Below are 19,100 nucleotides of genomic sequence, written 5' to 3' on the forward strand. Positions count from 1 at the left end.
CCCTTCTAAGGGTCATGCTTCTGATGTATATGACTAATAATTTTGTGCACTTTGGGACGTTTCTTCTCGATTTATATGCAGTAAATTCTTTCCTTGATTGATTTTCTGCAGATTTGCATCACACAGTTTTTGTTTGTTTGAAGAATGCTTTTTTCTCTCCTAGCTTTATTTTATTTGTTTATTGTAGCTGTGCAAGGCATGTGGGATCTTAGTTCCCCAATCAGGGATCGAACCTGAGCTCACTGTAGTGGAAGTGCGGAGTCTTAACCACTGGACCACCAGGGTAGTCCCTGCATCACACATTCTTGACATAGCTCAGACACTGACATTTTAGCTGAAGTTTTTGAATCTCACTTTCAAACTGTGTTTTCAGGCTGCAAAGACTGTCCAGTTTGGAGAGCATTCACTTGAACTGTAAGTGATTTGTTCATTTAGTTTTCTTTACTTAACTTTTTAAATTGTCCTTGGTTTTTCTCCTTTAAGTCTTTTTAAGGAAACACTTACCAGTGTCAATGTATTTCTTCAATTGACTTCTGTTTGACAGTCTAAGGGATTCTCAATTTTCTGCTTTCCTCTTTATTTAATTTCAAATTACTATCAACCGTGTAATCTTCTCTAAAGAAATCAAGCAAACTTATTGTCTTTGGTGTAGTTTCGGAGATTTTAATGGGCTCTCTTTTTCATTCAAAGCCTCTCATTTGTGTTTTCAAGTTGTCGAGCATTTTTTTCTATTCCTTTTTTATTTCCCACTCTTTTTCTTCCATCTTGCAGCTTCTTGGGATAGCAGTTTTAGGCTTTCTTTAAAATAAGTACTTTCATACCATCCATGATTTCCCTCTGAAGTTGTTCTGTGTCTTTCTGAGATGCTTTTAAGATGTTTTGGGGCAGTCACTTGAGATTGAGGGGTTTTGATGCATCTTTAAATGACTTTGTCCTTAAAGTCAAGCCATGGAATGAGAGTTTAGGGGGCTCACTTTTATTCTTTTTGGAGAACGTCTACAATATTCTCAAGTGACCAGTGGACCTGTCCAGATATTTATAAGTACTGCCAAACTCAGTGTTTGTAACTTCAGAGGACTGGTGTCCACTGGAGGTGACTTGAGGGCTTCATTGCTTTGTGTAATCAGTTTGGTCTTCTCACTGACTAACTTGAGCAGAAAATCTTTTCGCTACCTCTTTTTCCCTCTTTAAAGTATCAGAATCTCTCCAGGAAACCCATGGAGACTTGGGCCTTGTCTCAAACATGAGAAAATACCATCTGAGGGCTGGTGCAGGGTGGGTGGAGGAGGGAAGACCAGAGCCATCTAACTTTGCTCTGCTCACTGCACAAATAGTGATATTATCTGTCCAGTGCATTTGGATAAATGGAAAACACTGATTGCAGCCAGAGAAGATCAGCCATAAGCTCTGACCATTCTAGTCCTGACCCAGTGCTGCAGGAAGCCTAAGAGATCAAAGCAGTTCCATGCCATTACCCCTTCTCTGCCCATGAGCAGGTCAGGCATAATGGTGGGGCACACTGCAGTAGAGGACTCATGTCCACATCCCTGGGTGAGGCTCATTCTCTTGAATTCAAATTGCTTTTAATAGTGGGGAAGCCTGATCCTGTCTGCAAAGGCCACAGGGATCTCCTTCCCCTGGAGGCTTCCCTCTGGTTTTGGTGTGGTCAATTCAAGTGGGCAGGGCGGAGCACTGAAGGGCCTCAACAAAGGTATTAACTAACAGCCCTGATTCCAGTATCAGATCTGGCAATATGTTAACAGTTCATGGATTTTCTTTGGGGCCGATTTGTCCCCATTCCATCCAAGCATTCCTAGATGGGGGAGCCTTGCCTCCAGTGGTGACTCAGTGACCCAGCCTCCTCCCATATGACTCTGCTGTCTTCAGCTCATAGCTCCCAGGGTGGTCCTTCAATTGGTCTTCCATCCAGAGAGTCATTTTCAAACGTGTGGCTGCCTCTGCGAAGGAAGCAGTTTCTTCTCTTGGCTGGCACCTTCTATAACTTTAAATAAAATCTCGGTCTCCTAGTTTCTCTCTGGCAGACTTAGTCCAAGCCTTGTCCATTGCCCGGAACACTACCTTGAAGAATTCTATGAGGAGAGCCTTTGTCCATGGGGAAAGGAGAGAACTCTCAGCAGATGATGGTCTGGGGATCCTGGAGGAGACCAGGGCTCAAGCCACAGGTTCCTTTTTTTTTTTTTTTTTAATCCTTTGCCAAGTTGTGGTGCAGGGTGTGGGTAACGGCAGTGGACAATGAGCGGTGAAGGAGTCTCTGTGGGAGGAAGAACATCTATGGGAAGGTGAGGGCAGGACTGGCTTTGGCCCAGAGTGGAGTGAGCAGCCAAAGAAGTTTAGGAGGACATGTGCACAGTGGGGTGGTGATCACTCAGCCAGCGTTGTTGGAACCCAATTGTGATAAGGAGGACATCTGAACAGGGGATACCATAGGAAGTCTGTGTCGGGGGGAGGCAGCCGTAGTTAGAAGTTTGGGCACAGGGTATTGACGCCTGAGCAGGGTAAGGAGCGTTCCACTTAGGGAGCTGGTGGTGGTCCACAGTAAGACATCAGCGACTGGAGGGCATCTGTGGAGGGGGGTGGGACAGCGTGATAGATAGATGGTAAAATGCTTACATACAAAGGTGACTCATGCAGTAGGTTGGTAATGTGAGATTAACACAAGCCATTTTCTCACTATGGAGAGAAATGGATTTAAAAATACAAAGAGGTTAGAATGAAAAAGGTTAGATTGAACCCTTTGTAGGTGATTTAGAATTAGAGTTAGTGTGAACTCATGATTTTCCATATATAGAGAAATAAGTAATGATATAAATGTGCTCACTTTTTAATTGGGTTGTCATTTGATTGTTGAGTTATGAGTTCTTTATATATACCACAGACAATTCCCTTATCTGTTATATCATTTGCTCCCAGTGCTGTGTCTTCTCTTTCTTGATTTGTCTTTCATTTGAAGCACAATGCTTTTAATTTTGATGAATTCCAGTTTACTGACATCACTTGTGGTTTTGTGTCATATCTAAGAAATCATTACCAAATCTAACTTTGCAGATTACTCTTTTGTTTTCTCCTAAGAGAAACAAGCAGAAATCTAAACTAAGGAGTAATCTTAACTCCTATACTTAGCTCTATGATTTTTTTCTTTTTTTGAGCTAATTTTTGTAATGGTGTGAGATAGGAATCCAACTTTATTTTTTGGTCCAAACATTTTTTTTGCATTCCCACTAGCATTTTATTAATTACAGGAGGATTGGTTGTAGCAGGGTGACAATGGCAGGGGAGGCTCAGACCCCAACCCATACCATCAGACACACAATAATAAACAAGCAGCTGTGATTAGGCATGGGGTGGGGGGACACAGGTTCTTCTTATAGAAGTGGAGGATTGCGGATCAGACAGGGCCCTATCATGAGGACAGAAGCTGGCCAAATCCTAATGAAGTTTTCTTTCTCAGAATTTATTTGTTTGAAAAGGGGAGAGAGAGGGCTTATTTTAAGTGTTAAGACTGGACAGAATCAGGCAGGGTAGGGGGGTCTTTAAGTATTTTGTGGAATGTTATTTTTTTTTCAGTGTTTGTAGGAAGTCTCTTTATTGAATGTTTTTTCTCCTCTGTGCAAGCTTGTCTTTTGGTGAAAATGATGCAGTTGTGCCACATTGGCATTTCCAATGACACAAGGTGATTTTAGGTGGTTTACTGACTCAGCATTAAATAACAGTGAGTCACAAAGTGAGAAAGTCATTTCTTTCTCTTGCAAGCCTAATTATGTCAAAAGATTTTCTCTGATTCTTGCTAATCTTCTTTAATAACGGGGGCAGGTCTCAAGTTGACAGCATTGTGTGACCATCAGTATCTTCCCAGGTTTCAATAAAAGTAATTTGCTTTCAGTATCTTCATTTTTATAGTTATCCTCTACTTATGAAAAATGGTACTGATTTTCCATTAGGGTGGTGATATAAGTTAAGCCAAAAAACTTTGAAAATGAGCTGACTGAAGGAAAAACTTTAGACATAATAATATGCAGATGTCCACAAATAAATTGCAATGTTGCTATACAAATAATGACAGAATTTCTGATCCTTTATGATTTCTTCTCTATGTTCTTTCGAGAGGGAGCTCAAAGGAGCTAAATTGCCTGTGGGACATTTAAGGCAAGACATCAGCCAAACTACAGTAGCTTCTACTTGTTTAAGTCCTTAAACCTCCTTCTGGTTTAACAGAAAATTCTTGCCACTAATTATCATAGCATTGAGCCTTGGAGTGAAATATAATTAGAACTGCACGATATGTATTACTCAAGATACAAGATCTCTGCAGTATATTACCGTAGCATCCTGGAGTTTTAGAAAACAAAGAGACATTACGGACACTTTCCTGATCAGCTGAATCTGACTACAGTTTGGTAGGTCATTTAGCTCTTGGTCTTAAACCTGTAAAGGTACCCTTTGTGAGTACTCTGTAGCACAGACTCACCTGCAACAGTTCTGTTAGAGTTCATGTTGGTCAAGAGGTTGCACCTTCGGAATAGTAGTTTGTTAGTTATTAGGCATGTTTCAACTTCAAAAGAAATCAAATGATCCCAGGACACACATTTGGATGATCTCCCTCAGAAAATAGTACGGTAGATTTATTATTACTGGCACAGATAGTATCATCCATCACAATTTTTATTGACAAAGCTTTTCCCACTCTAATATTTCTCACCATTTCCTCAATCAGTATTGCTAGCTGCCCTACATACACTGTTTCTACGGGAATCTAAAGCAGAACATTACATGTCCACATCAGATTCAAGCAAAAGCGTGAGGGAAATCATTTCAGCACCTCTCAGGGGCCTCGCTGGCTCTCACGGAGAGTACGGTGGTGGTGACTGTGCTGTGGAGAGTTTCTCATAGGCAGGTGGAGCATTGGGAACCTGTGAGGAGGAGAAAGGAGAGCACGGGCTTGGCAAACAGCGCATATGGTTCTGGAAGAGGGATTAAGTCAAAATAATTAGCACGATATTTATACTTTTGCTCTCGGTTGAAACTTGTTTAACTGTCCACATCTAATTTCCACCCAGTGAGGTAAGTTACACACGTGTGTATGTTGAAACATCGTTGGGGGGAACAACAGCAGAGAAGAAAAAGGGCTAAGTGGCTTCCCCCAAAATCGCAAAAACATATTTATACCCGGATTATCTTTGTCAGCAGAAGGCCCAAGCCCTAACTAATGAATTCTTGAATCCTGTTACGGACACCGATCACACTGCATCTTTACCAGGAGCATAAATCCTTATAGTTGTGTCTAAAGGCTGTTGCTACTATCAACAGAGCACAAATGTGTCAGCCCTTCATTTAATGCTCACAATAACCCCAGGAGTATTTTCATAGTTTCCATGTTACAGGTCGGGAAACTGAGGCACAAGGAGGTTAAGTCACTTGCTGAAGGTCACACAAATGGTAAGTCATAGAATAGAGCTAAGAGTCAGATACATATGGTAAAATATACGTAACATAAAATTTACCATTTTAACCATTTTTAGGTCAGTAGCATTAAGCACAGCCACATTGCCCTTGCTCTTAAAAAACAAATATATATATATATATATATATGTGTGTGTGTGTGTATTTGTATTTATTTGGCTGCGCTGGGTCTCAGTTGCAGCACACGGGATCTTTGGTTGCAGCACTGGGGCTCTTAGTTGCGGTATGCGAACTCTTAGTTGCTGCCGGTGGGATCTAGTTTCCTGATCAGGGATCGAACCCGGGCCCCCTGAATTGGGAGCTCGGAGTCTTAGCCACTGGACCACCAGGGAAGTCCCTGCCCTTGCTTTTTAAATGGGAATAGCTTTATTCGAGTTAAAAGCAGCCATACACAAAAACACCAAGATGCAGGATCTCAACCTACCACAGGTTCACTGTTGTTCTCTTGCAAAGGCAGTTTTCTGTCCTGGTGACCAAGCCCCTCGCATGAACATCTTCCTGTTAAGGTACTTTTAGTACCAGCATGAATGCTTTTGTCCTGAAATGTGAATTCATGAAGGTCAGTGGGTGAGAAAAAATAACTGAGTCCATTAAAGAAAGAAGGAAGCCAAAGTTTTAAGAATGGGTTTTAATCTTAGTTTTGCCACTTATTCTCTGTGTATCCTTGGGCTAGTCATTTTACCTCTCTAAATTCCAGTGTTTTCATCTGTAACATGAAGATAATATCACCTACCTCTCAGAATTGTTGTGGGAATTAACTAAAGGTGAAGCACCTAGTACAGTGCCTGACACCCATTAGCTAGTCAACAAATATTTTTGAAGGGAAGGAGAAAAAGAGTGACTCTGAAAAATGGATCTCAGAGAATGGTTACAAGTGGAGTAGATCAGAGTCAGTGAGGCAGGAGCTGGTATCACAGTGAGGACAAGCATATGAGCAACTTGATAGCAGGGACACTCTGTCTAGTTCTGCCTTCCCCAAAATGACAGCAAAGTATCTGAAACACTGCAAATGCCTGTATTGTGAATGAAGTGCTATGGTTGCAGCACTGAGCTTCCAAGCCACATCACGGCAATGATGAGAAGGCAGTCTAAGGCTGTTGTGCACCTTGAGTTACTGGGGGAGGGGTGGGTAAAAGCTTACTTTGGTGGTTTGCATAGCTTTAGTGGGTGATGCTCTCCATCCCTAGATTAGAATGACAACAGTTTGTGCAAGACAGAGACACATACCAAAATGGGGACTGCGGGAGCAGTCTGCCCTAGTGAGGTGGAGTATTTCATTATTGACCTTGTTTAAACTTGCTGACACATTGTGATTATAAAAAGCAGACTAACTTTTAGTTGCTTTTACTGTTAAATTCTCCACAGAGGTGGTTCTCAAACTTTAGAATGCATCTGCATCACCTGGAGGGTTTGTTAAACACAGATTGCTGGGCTCACACCCAGAATTTCTGACACAGTAGGCCTACGGCGAAGACCCCCGAAACTATTTCTAACCAGTTCCCTGGGTGATGCCGATCCTGCTAGTCCAGGGCCACACAGAGAACCGCTGCTCTCCAGACAATGCACTTCCTTGTTTCCTGTGCCCGGGGTGAATCAGCCACGCTCAGACACTTAGAGGAAGGAGGAGGTCCAATGGGGCCAGGTGGGGGCCGTAGGAAAGGAGGGACTGTATATCCCATCGAAAGGGACGAACCACTGCATAGCTGCCAGTTATTGATTTTTAAAAAAAAAAAAAAGGAACTAGAAATTAAGATTTTTATGTAAAATGTTACTTTTAAATGTCCGCACCTAATTCATTTTTTTAAGATACAGACACACGCATATCTGTGAACCAAATCCACCAGGAGGGCATGAGCAGCTCTTTGTGGTCCTGGCTGAGGGGGGCTGGAACAGGGAGGCAGGGCGGGTGTTCAATGGCTCTGCAGGCTTGCGTCTAGACTGTGGTTGGTTATTGGGGTTACTGGGTTGAAAGAAAAGGGCATCAAGGTGGGTCTCCCGGGGAGGAGAATTGTTTGGAACATCCATTGGTTGAGGCCAGACATGGTTAGAGGCAGACTGTGTAGACAACTGTTACCTACACAGTCTGTGGACTGTAAAGAAGTAGCTTTCCTATGCTCTAGTCTGAAATCATTATTGACACTACTCCTTGGAAGGATATAAACACAAGGACCCCAATCTTGATATGAAGACCCAGGGAGGTTCTGCTCCCCTCCACAACTCCCAATGATATACCTCAGGTAAGTTGTTTAATGCATTCTCTCCCTTTACCTCAATTACTGCTTTCATCCTTTTTTTTTTTTTAATCTTCACCTGCCGTAAGATAGAAGCATGATCCACTTCCCCAGTTCACTGCCAATTCTCTGTATTTGCATCAGACTTCAGTGTGTGTGTTAAAACATAGATTCCTGGGTCCTACCCCCAGAGATGGTCCCAGAATCTGCATTTTAGCAAGAGCCCAGGTGATTCAAGTGCAGGGGCCCCTGCATACACTGAGAAACATGACACCATGAAACACATGTGTAAACTGAGCTGTCAGCAGAGCCTTTAAATTCTTCCTCAGGAATCAAAAGTGTTATGTCCTAAACTTCCAAGTAAAAGAGTAAAATTGATAAATACGAAACCCAACTTCCAATCATTTTCCTGCAGAAACACATTGCTGCAAAAAGCAGTCTTTCCTTTCAAAAGATGTTTCTCAGGTCTAAGGAAAATTGTTAGCCAAGGGAGAAATTTTAGCAGACCTTAATTCCAATCAACCTTTCTACCATTCTGTGGTCAATGAAAGTGGGAAAATAAACATATTTCAAAGCCTAATGAGGTTGCTACAAGTGGAGAGATTCAGGTAACTGAAACTTGCATTTATCATCGTTTATGTTCTTCTGCTTTATAATGAAAATAGGATCACCAAAGAGAGACAGGGAGGTAATTATGTAATTAAATGCAGTACTTAATGCACTGTTTCGCATAATTTTGCCTAAATTTCTTAGACTGCAGGTCCCCAACCTGGCTTTTCAGGAGATATCAAAGTCTCAAAACAAGATTTTAATATTAATTTTAAAAATAAATGACAGCATTTTTAAACATTAAGGAACAAGGGAATTTAAATACAGTTCTATCTCATAAAAATTCTAGAAACTCTGCAAATCACTGGTCTAGACCTGGAGGAATGGAGGGTGGCAGGTTGAACTTGAACCACACCAGGCAAAATGCGCAGCATCTGAGCCCACAACACTAAGACTGTTATTCTTCAATCAAATGCATTTAAGAGTGTTAAAGCAGAAAGAAAAAAAAAATTGCCTTTTTGTCCAGGTAGCATCAAGCTAGCAATTGTGGACAGTTAGGAAATGGGTAACAGCATATTGAGTTTATAGAGCTTTAGCTCCTTGAAAGACAAAAGTATTGGTTTTTTCCACTATGCAAACATAAAATGAAATCTTTTAAATTATAGAAGAAAATATATTAAATAAAAACTGATATACATCATGTTATGTCATCTGTGTCTAGGTGTAAAATAGAGAAAATGAGGCTCAGAGAAATGAAAATATAAGGTCACCAAGCAAGTCAGTGGCAGACAGTGAGACCAAAGGCTTATTCCATACAATTGAGTCTAGACCTGGAGGAATGGAGGGTGCCAGGCACTGTGCTAGGCACTGGAGGTAAACGATGAATAAGAAATATTCTCAGGCCCAGCTCATAAATAGGAGGAAAAGAAGGGGAAAAAGCAAAAAGTAAATAACAAATTATAAAATATATATATATATGGAAAAGTCATGACCCCATGCTAGAGGTACACTTGGAGTATGTGGCAGAGAGCAAAGAGTTTTATCCCTAACCCCCTCACCCAAGGCTTTGCTACAGTACTTGGTTTGGAGTCTTATTCAGACTCAGAAATTTCTCCTTCTCATAAACGTCATGTTGAAGGGCTGCTGCTTGGTGGCTGTGTCCCCCCAAGCTCACTCTGTCTTTCATGGTTTGTACCTGGGACACTATGGCAAGATGGGCATTAGGGAAAGGGACACATGGGACTGCCCAGACTTCCTGGCAAGGGAAGCTACAGCTCTCACCTTCTCCTCCTCAGACTGCCAGGCTCCAACCTTCTACCCAGATCAGTCCTCCCCTCCATCACAGAACCTCTCCCTCTGCATGAAGTGCTTGCTGAATGAGGAATGGGACCTTCCAACATCTTTTGTAAAGATAAATTTTTTTCCGTTATGTATCAATATTTCAGATTTGTAATAAGAAAGAAAGAGGGAGAACTGCAACTCTCCTTCCATCCCATTTCTCACTGTGGAGAATGCCTTTAGATACTTAAGTTCCAAAGTGCTACGTGACTTTGAAACAAGGTTTCTGAAACCTGTCATCTTTAGAGATTCTGTTGATGTTTCTCATTTGTGGAAGATCCTGCTACCCCAAGACTGGACCATGTCATTTGTTAACTTCCTGCTCATATGGGTAAAAAGGAGCAAAAATCCTATTAAAACCACATTGGACTCTAAGGCCATACACTATAAAACTCTTAGAGGAAAACATAGGCAGAACACTCTATGACATACATCAAAGCAAGATCCTTTTGGACCCATCTCCTAGAATAATGGAAATAAAATAAAAAATAAACAAATGGGACCTAAAGATACTTAAAAGCTTTTGCACAGTGAAAGAAACCATAAACAAGACAAGAAGACAGCCTTCAGATGGGAGAAAATATTTGCCAATGAAGCAACTGACAAAGGACTAATCTCCAAAATATACAAGCACCTCATGCAGCTTAATACCAAAATAGCAAATAACCCAATCCACAAATGGGTGGAAGACCTAAATAGACATTTCTCCAAAGAAGACATGCAGATGGCTAACAAACACATGAAAAGATGCTCAACATTACTAATCATTAGAGAAATACAAGTCAAAGCCACAATGAGGTATCACCTCACACTGGTCAGAATGGCCATCATCACAAAATCTAGAAACAATAAATGCTGGAGAGCGTGGGGAGAAAAGGGAACCCTCCTGCACTGTTGGTGGGAATGCAAACTGGTCCAGCCACTATGGAAAACAGTATGGAGGTTCCTTAAAAAACTAAAAATAGAACTACCATATGACCCAGTAATCCCACTACTGGGCATATACCCAGAGAAAACCGTAATCCAAAAAGAAACATGTACCATAACGTTCAATGTAGCACTATTTACAATAGCCAGGACATGGAAGCAACCTAAATGCCCGTCAACAGATGAATGGATAAAGAAGATGTGGCACATATATACAATGGAATATTATGCAGCCATAGAAAGAAATGAAATTGAGTTATTTGTAGTGAGGTGGATGGACCTAGAGTCTGTCATACAGAGTGAAGTAAGCCAGAAAGAGAAAAACAAATACCGTATGGTAACTCATATATATGGAATCTAAAAAAAATGGTTCTGATGAACCCAGTGACAGGGCAAGAATAAAGATGCATTTGTAGAGAATGGACTTGAGGACACGGGGTAGGGACTGAAGGGGAAGCTGGGATGAAGCAAGAGAATAGTATTGACATATATACACTGCCAAATGTAAAACAGATAGCTAGTAGGAAACTGCTGCATAAAGCAGGGAGATCAACTTGATGATGGGTGATGACTTAGAGGGATGGGATAGGGAGGGTCGGAGGGAGTCGCGGAAGGGAGGGGATATGGTGATATATGTATAAACACAGATGATTCACTTTGTTGTACAGCAGAAACTGGCACAACAGTATATTCCAATAAAAAACTTAAAAAAAAAAAAAAACCACCACATTGGCCATCAATGGAGGAAGGAGCCTGTTAAAAACCTGGTGGTCCTTTGTGCTGCTGAGGGGTGGATGGTTTCCTCACTGCACTGATGGCTGGATGGGTCCTGGGTATGCTGGGATGCTTGCTAACAGAGTTAGAAGAACTTGGAATTCCCAAGAAACCTGGGAAGAAGGGGTGAAGAGGCAAGGTGAGAGGAACAGGCCACTAAGTGGAGAATCTCACTAACAGAGCCAGTGGGCATCCCCAGAAGGAGTGGTAAGCCCTGGAGTGTCTCCTATGCTGCTGTTCACTGTGCAAGGGGACCATGAACCCTTCCCCTGTGCCTCACAAACCATCAGTGCTCAGCTATACACACAGCCAGGCACTTGAATTTCCCATTAGCGAAATCCCAAAAAATGGGCCAAATTCCTTCTTGGGGTTCATGCCCAGGCAGAGGCAAAGGAAGAGTTACAAGAAGTACAATGTAGAGAAAGGCTCATTGGAACCAGGAATCAGAGCTAGAGGTAAGCATGAGAATGTCACCCCACTCCCCAGAAATTCCGAGAAAGAAGGAGAAAAGAGGTCCTGGATCTGGAGGGACCGAGCAGTGGGAACTTTACCACATTCAAGCTTCGGTATCCGCTCCGTCTTCTGCAGTACCAGCAGCTGATGAGCAGTAAGATTCCCAGGATCACCGTCAGGATACCAATCCCTGCAGCCCTGGCCCGAGAGAGAGACACATCCATCTTGGTACAGAAACCTTGTCCCGGGTTATGATGAAATGTGCATCAATCCTCTCTCTTCACAGGGGCTTTGCGATCAGAGCAGTGCCTCCCAGTCCCCAAGGAGTGTCCCATCCCACGCCACACCAAGCACCCACCAGGCCTCCAGCACTTGTATCCAGGGATGGGACCATCTCTGGGAGCCTCTCAGCTGTGTGCCCACAGCAGCAGTGCTAACTGGCATGGACCCCAGCACCCAAGTTCCAGGTGCAACAGGTACAGTAGCAACAGACACTTATGTGGACAACATATTTATTGAGACTGAATTATCTTTCTTTTCATCAGATCTATTTTAAAACATTTTCCCCAACTATCAGTCTACAAAAAGAAGTGGAAATGAACATTGACTTAATGTCTGCTGTAAGCTGGGTACCATGATAACCATTCTACATGCATTAGATTATTGAATTCTCACAACAACCCTGCCAAGCACTGTGGCAAACTCCCCACGATAGGCGCTGATTCCAACCTCACAACAATCCACTGGGGTAGGTATAATGTTTATTTCACCTCTGATATCCTCAAGACTTTAGGCTTGTAAAATGCTCAAGTTTGCACAACTGGAGAGTGGCAGAACCAGCATTCCCAACAACTAGCCCGAGGTACCCAACAGTGCCTTTTCTGCTGCATCACCCTTTCCTGAAATGGAGCTGTCACGGGTGGCATTCAGTGGGCCCTCGTGACTGAAGGCAGCTGATTCAACTCCCAGCATGCCTGTGCTCTAATTCTATCCCCCAAGGGGGTCTGGGGTCACCCCCTCGGACATCTTGACACAGACAGAGCTCTGTTCCAGCTCTTCACGCAGAGTCACGTTGCACTCACACACGCCCAGTGAGAGCTGAGAACTGTGGGATGTGTCAGACACACCACAAGAACCCACTGCCCACCCAGGGGTTCTCAGATGTCACCCAAATACCTCCTGCAGCCCAGTTGCCTGAGATGCATGTTAAAGTGCAGATCCTGGCCACCCCCCCTCCCCCAGACCTACTGATGCAGCCTCTCAGGTAGCAGTGCCTGGGAGGCTGCATGTTCACAAGCTCTATCGGTGGCTTATGCCCCCTCAACCGGGAGAGCCACTCTCAACTGTGGTTTCACAGAGTGTTTGTTGAGTCATCATACAAAAGCCGAAAAAAGATCCTGTATTTTTGCTCTTGGGACATTTTTTCAGAGGACTTCCCCACCCCCACTCCCAGTTGACCATGCAGGGATGTTACAGCATCCCACTAAGGTCTCCTGAGGAAATGCTCCAGCCTGAGTTCCTCCTCGGTGCCTTTGACGGCTTCTTCATGTCTCTTGCCCCTGCTAGCTCACTCTGGTAAAGCTGTTCAACAGTTCTTTCCCAAGAGAGAGCAGGTTTGCAGGAAGTTCTAAGCAGACCACTTAAGAGACGGTCCAGATAAAAACCAGCTTCCTTGTTTGTCCTGTTGGAGTCTCCACTCAGTGGCCGGGTGGGGGGTCCGGCGGGGTGCCCCCCCGCCCACCCCCACCCCCACCCCGCCATCCATGCAGAGTGTGACCTACAGCCTGTGTGCCCATCACAGCACTTACACGTGCTGAAATGACTCCCGTGCCTAACTCTCCCACTAGGCTGTAAGATTTTTTTCAAAGGCAAGAATAGCATCTTGGGCTGGTATCATGTTCAGCACGTAGAAATGTTTAATCGTGTAAATACTTACTTTAAATAATTCATAATACAAAACACCTTTCTTTGGTATAAAGTATTGATGCAACGATTACGACTGCCCTCTTCACCCTGAGTCCCTCAGCAGGTGGAGCCACACACCCCTGCCCTTCATCTTCACTTGCTCTTTGACAGCTTGCCTTTGCCCTGTCTGCAAACCACACGCGGGAGCCTGCGTGGCGTAGACGGGAATGGCTTGAGCAAAGAGGCATCTCGCTCCCAGACAGATGCTTTTCAGCCTGGGAACCTACAGTGAAGGCCTCATAGCCAAGAACACAGACAAAAACGGCACGATCCAGGCTTTTACCTTTCCTGCCTCCTTGCCTCTTTGGCCTCAGAGAAGCTTGAGCCCCCTTGTGGGACCACAGGGTCTCCTCACCTCGTTGACAGGGTGTTTACTTTCTGGAGAAAGAAACACTAGAGAGATTTACAGACAGGCATGTGCTGGTGGAAGCCAGCAGGCTGTGTCAGCAAACAGCAAACTGGAAACCCTGCTGGGTCTGGTTTTGAACTTACTCTTCAGCTGTGATGTAGGAGTGGCCGTGCCCCTTCCTGGGGGCACCGTGGATGAAGTGAGCCTCTTTTCTTGGCATCTTGTGGGGTCAGGCCTCGGGACACCTAACAGCAGGAGCACAGAGGTGTCATTTCATGCATCCAGCATGTTCTTACCATCTCATAAACACCCACAAAGACATTCTTGCTAGGTGACCAGGAATGACAGCCGAACCCTCTGGTTTCTCTCAGAGAGAGGATTTGTACCTGCTTCTTTCACTGATATCAAGTGGAAATTGCTCAGGTTTCTAACCCCTTTCTACCAACTGAAATTTAAGTTTGAAGAAGAAACCACAAACAAAAGGAAAAAAACTTTCAAACTGAGTTATAATTTGAGGCGGGGGCAGGGGGGCAATGGGACCTTCAATTTGACTCTATACCATAAACTCGTAGAGAAACAGACAAACAAAAAGCATTTTTATTCATGCCTTACTTTACCTGGCCCAAGACTGTGGTTAATAAGAGAAGCTATTTGTCTCCAAAGGTATCATTTTATATCAATCGTTGGACAAATAGAGGCTATGATGACATAATGTGTGTGTGTCCCTAGTACAGCATCCTCCAAGCCCATTTTCCAGCACAGGAAACCGCCACAAAATACAAAATTTTAAACTATGATACAAACAAATAGACAAAAAGCTCATGAGCTTCAGTGGTTATGATTAGAGTGTGCTTGTTAAAAATCAGTAATGGTTTCTCTTCTCTCCTTGCTAGTGTGTGTTTTTCTTTCCTCTTATTGTTCTCGTGAATCCCATAGGTCTGATCCCCATAGAGTTATATTAATGAGCCTGTTTAAAACAGCTGGAGAGAAGGAGCAGCAAGTTCACCCCATGAACCCTTTCCTTGGGGCATTTCATGGGCAATTTGCCCTTCCCAGTTGTAAAGAAGAAATCACACTTGAACTCACTGATCATCTCAGGTGAATAATGTAGGGGTGAACTGTGTTCAAAACGATAGACACAAAACAATTAATTTTGCAGTAAGTTGTTTTTGTAAATCTATACCTCCAGCTTTGAGCCTTGGCAAACAGTGTGAGGACAGGAAATGCACCTCATCCCACCTGAGCCAAGAAAAGTGATTCTTCAAGGGACCAGACACAGCTGCTTACGAGCCAGCTGCAGCCTGAACAACTGCTTCTCCTGCTTCTCTGCTTTGCTTCCTGGAGGGAGGACCTGTGTGAACCTTCAGAAGTCAGAGAATTATAAATGTTGAGGAGGAATTCCACTGACAGCCAGGCATCAGGGGTCTGGAGGAGCCCACCGGAATCTCTCAAACCCTGTTCTGTTCTGGAAGAATGGGTGAGAAGGCCATGCTCTTACCTGCCTGGATGGGATCGACTCCGTCTGCTGGCTGGCCCTGTGTGTGAAGTTTGCTTCTCTGGCTCTTAATCTTTTTAATTTTTTTTTCCTGGTCTTGAGTCCCATGTTAGTCACGAGTTTGGATTTCTGATGGGGTCATCTGTGATTGCTTAATTGGCGTGAAAGAAACTGACTTTATTCCTCTGCTCAAAAAGTCACGGCTCACTGTGGCCTCTGTTTTCCCCAATCCCAGGGTTTCATCTTAGGGAAGCCATTAGTTTTAAATACTGATTCCTCCTGTGTAGGGTTGCCAGACAAAATACAGGATTCCCAGTTACATTTGAATTTCAGATAAACAATGAATAACTTTTTAGTATAACTGTGTCTCATGTGTTAGTGTATGTCCCAATTATTGCATGGGATGTATTTTTAATAAAAATATATTTGTTATCTGAAATTCAAATGTAACTGGCATCCTACACCCTCCCTCACCTCTACCTCAAAAGGTTGGTGAGCCTTTGGGGTCAGACCTGGAGGTCATCTAGGATTATGACCTCCTCATCAAGAGGAAATAAAGGAGGATCCCTAAAACTTCCTGAGCTGAGCTCCCAGATTTTTTATGATGCCCTCAGAGATGACTGTCCCCTGGGAAGAATGGATTTCTTGCATTTTCAAGGAGCAGACAAAATTTCCTCTTTGAAGGTAGATATGACCTACCTAGAACTTAATTCAAACCTGGGCTGATTCAACCTGACATCATAGTCTACCCTGAGAGCCAAATGTGTACAGCCCAGAAACATTTCAGTGGGACAGAATTATCTTTGCACACCAGCTCTCTGTAACCATTGCAGACAAGCAAAAACCAAACCAAACACCCACCAGAATTAAGGAATGTGAGAGTTCTCATCAGCTGAGGACTTAGATTAAATGACCACTAAGGTCCCCTTCCCCGTAACATCCAAGGGCCCCACTCCTTCCTGATCCTGTGGCTTTCCAGTTTCCATTGGACTGTCCTGTGAGGGCATTATCAAGCTACTCGATAATCATCCGTGGAAATGGCAAGGGAGAAATAAAACAGGGTAGGAGAAGTTGATCCTTGTTAGGTGAGATCCTTATCCTCTCCTTTCTGAGAAGGAGAGAAAATGCAGACAGATCTCAATGACAAGGTGTCAGTCATACTAAGATGGAGGGAGAGCATTTCAAACAGAGAAGAACCAGAACAAAGGCCCTGCCCTTGGTCTGGATTCCCAGAACTGAGGCTGATTCAGGAGATTTTTTAAGAAAATCAGGAAGGATACAAACCTTTAGTGTCAAAGGATTTGGGGAGAGCCGCTTCTACCTGAACCTCAGGGTTACGCCCAGTAACTCCCAGGAAGGCCTAGCAGTGGGTGCTAGTCTAGAAAAAAGGATGCAGTTCTGAGCTGAGAGGCCAAACGTTTGTGCTAAGCTGGACTCTACAACTAACATGGCCCCCCTGGATGATTGGCAGCAGGACCAGAGAGGAGGGAGGTACTGACCTGGATCTCAGGGCAAGGGGAACTCCTGGGTCTTGTTCAAGTCCGCTTGTGATGAGAGCTAATTCAGGGGCCCCGCGTGTGACCAGGCACTATTCCAGGGTGGAAACTACAAGGCATCATCCCCTCCACCAGAGGGGGCACAGGACCAGGCTCAGCACATGGGAACACTGTGACCAATCTGGGCACTTTCTTTCCAGCGAATCTGCTTTTTGGAGCTCAGCAAGGGAGCCCTGATCAGATCTTACAAAGGCATCTCTTTAGGTCTTTGAGTGGTTTACAGCCTCTGAGGGGCACAGTTCTGTTAGGGTGAATCGCCCAGGATGAGCTGGGGTGGCTGCTTCAAATAAAAGTTCCCAGGGAACCGCAGCCTGAAAATCCTACACATCCTGTTTCCTGGAAGTGCCCCCAGAAGTTCCTTTGACTAAGGCTCTTAGTCACTGTCCTTGGACTAGCCTAGGCCTCAAGCTCTGCCCTGGAACCAGTCCAGGCCAGGCCCCACCTGCCCTCACCCTGCACACTTCCTAGTGAGTTCCTTTCTTCCCTGGCAGTGTAACGCCCACTCACCCATCCACAGCTACCACCACCACCACCACCAGGTTCACAGCCAGGGCCCTAGAGTCCAAACTGCCTGCACTTCTCTTCAATCTGTGCGACCTTGAGTAAATCATAAACCTCTTGGAACCTCATTGCATGCATCTCAAAAAGTAGCACTAATAATAGTATCTACATCCTAGATTAGTTACAAAAGTTCAAGGAGGTAATTACCTCCTGCTTGGCACAGTGTCTGGCAGAGAATAAGTTTAGCAACAACAGTGTAAGCTGTTACTACAAGGCTGCCCCACCCATTTCCCCTTTGGCCCAGTTCAAACCTGCCTTGAGTTTGGAAGAGGCCTGTGCCCCAGTCCCAGGGTTAGAACTTGGACCAGGTGACACCTTGCTGGCCACTGACTGGTTCTTTGCTGCCACCTGGTGGGCCTTGGCCCCATTGCACCACAGGCCCACCTGGTAAGCGGGCTGAGACTGATTGCAGAGATGCCTCGTTGATCTTTTCAAAACCCTCCCGCTCACAGTGCTCAGGAACCAGAATCCTCTTCACTCATCCTCCTTGGGGATTAGAACCTTCTTCAGTGCCCCACAAGGCTGTGAGCTTCTGCTCTCTTACACACACCTCGACAGAAAATGCTAGAATGTTATGAAAGGCATTGCTGTAAGTGACGGTTGATGCTGCTGCCCTTTTGTAGGAAAAGCGGAACAAACAGAACGTGCTTTTCAGAAAGCCGAGAAGGCAGGGAGACATCTCTGTGGTTCTTGAGGCAGGTTGCGGACAGTACTCTCTCCCTACACCCAGTGGGGTCCTGGACCCAGTCAGAATGGCCTTGAGTCCCAGCTCCCATTACTCCCTGTGTGACCGTGAGCAAGCTTCTTAACTTCTCTGAGCTTCAGCAACTTCATCTAAAACATGGGAATAGACAATTATTACAAAATTGCTGTGAGATGTAAATGAGATAAAATATGTAAAATCGTCCAGTGCAGTGTCTGGTAAGTTACTAAAGCCTGAGAAAGGCTGGTGCCTCCAGGAATCTCCGGTGAACATGCAAGCAGCCTGGAGAGAGCAGGAGAGCAGGGTAAGCCTAGGAACTAACGATGATCAGCTGTGGCTTGATAGCTGCTTCGTTCACCACAGTTATTGCCTGTGAAGTAAAGGGATGTCAGGTGGAGAAGTTCTGAAGGTGGAGGGGCGGTGGCGAGTTCGAGATGGGAGCAGAATGAAGGTGTGTCTACACAGGAGCCTCACAGGGAAGCCCCGGCCACCTGGGGTGGGCACTGGAGGACAGCAGGAGCCGCCTTCTCCCTCAGGCACCCAAGAGCCAGAGCTGGCTTCTGCTGGCCTCAGGTTGGACTCTCAGGAAGGCGTCAGGTGGAGTCCGTAGGTTCCCTGCTCTAACAGGTAAGTTGTGCCGGGAGAACCTGCGTCAGCCCCAGTGTGTCCACAGAAGCTGCTCAAGCATGAGAACCATGGCCCAGTACCTATGGCTGTAAAG

At 44.5% G+C, this 19,100-nt stretch overlaps 1 protein-coding gene across 2 annotated transcripts; it reads right to left on the reverse strand.

Annotated features, from left to right (window-relative positions):
• Nucleotides 1-4,623: 4,623 nt before the first annotated feature.
• MLANA (melan-A) lies at nt 4,624-15,696 on the reverse strand. Of its 2 annotated transcripts, none has more exons than XM_057724451.1 (5): nt 15,563-15,696; nt 14,208-14,309; nt 11,849-11,948; nt 5,903-6,016; nt 4,624-4,928 (listed from the first exon to the last, which is right to left on the reverse strand). In XM_057724451.1, exons 2-5 carry the CDS (start codon nt 14,282-14,284, stop codon nt 4,860-4,862), a joined length of 360 nt encoding a protein of 119 aa, XP_057580434.1. In that variant the 5' UTR covers nt 14,285-14,309; nt 15,563-15,696; the 3' UTR covers nt 4,624-4,859. The 2 variants fall into 2 exon arrangements, with proteins under 2 accessions (XP_057580434.1, XP_057580435.1); XM_057724452.1 differs by lacking the exon at nt 15,563-15,696 and adding an exon at nt 15,352-15,471.
• Nucleotides 15,697-19,100: the final 3,404 nt, after the last annotated feature.

This window comes from Hippopotamus amphibius, chromosome 2 (assembly GCF_030028045.1).
Source record: "Hippopotamus amphibius kiboko isolate mHipAmp2 chromosome 2, mHipAmp2.hap2, whole genome shotgun sequence".
NCBI classification, from domain to species: domain Eukaryota; kingdom Metazoa; phylum Chordata; class Mammalia; order Artiodactyla; family Hippopotamidae; genus Hippopotamus; species Hippopotamus amphibius.

What these genes read in the sequence shown, in the direction of transcription:
- MLANA (XM_057724451.1), bottom strand. Translation starts at nt 14,284, where the DNA reads ATGCCAAGAAAAGAGGCTCACTTCATCCACGGTGCCCCCAGGAAGGGG. An exon ending in GATACCGAAGCTTGAATGTG is followed by an intron (nt 6,017 to 11,848) that starts GTAAAGTTCCCA and finishes TTCACATTTCAG; the next exon opens with GACAAAAGCATTCATGCTGG. An exon ending in AGAACAACAGTGAACCTGTG is followed by an intron (nt 4,929 to 5,902) that starts GTAGGTTGAGAT and finishes TCCTCCTCACAG; the next exon opens with GTTCCCAATGCTCCACCTGC.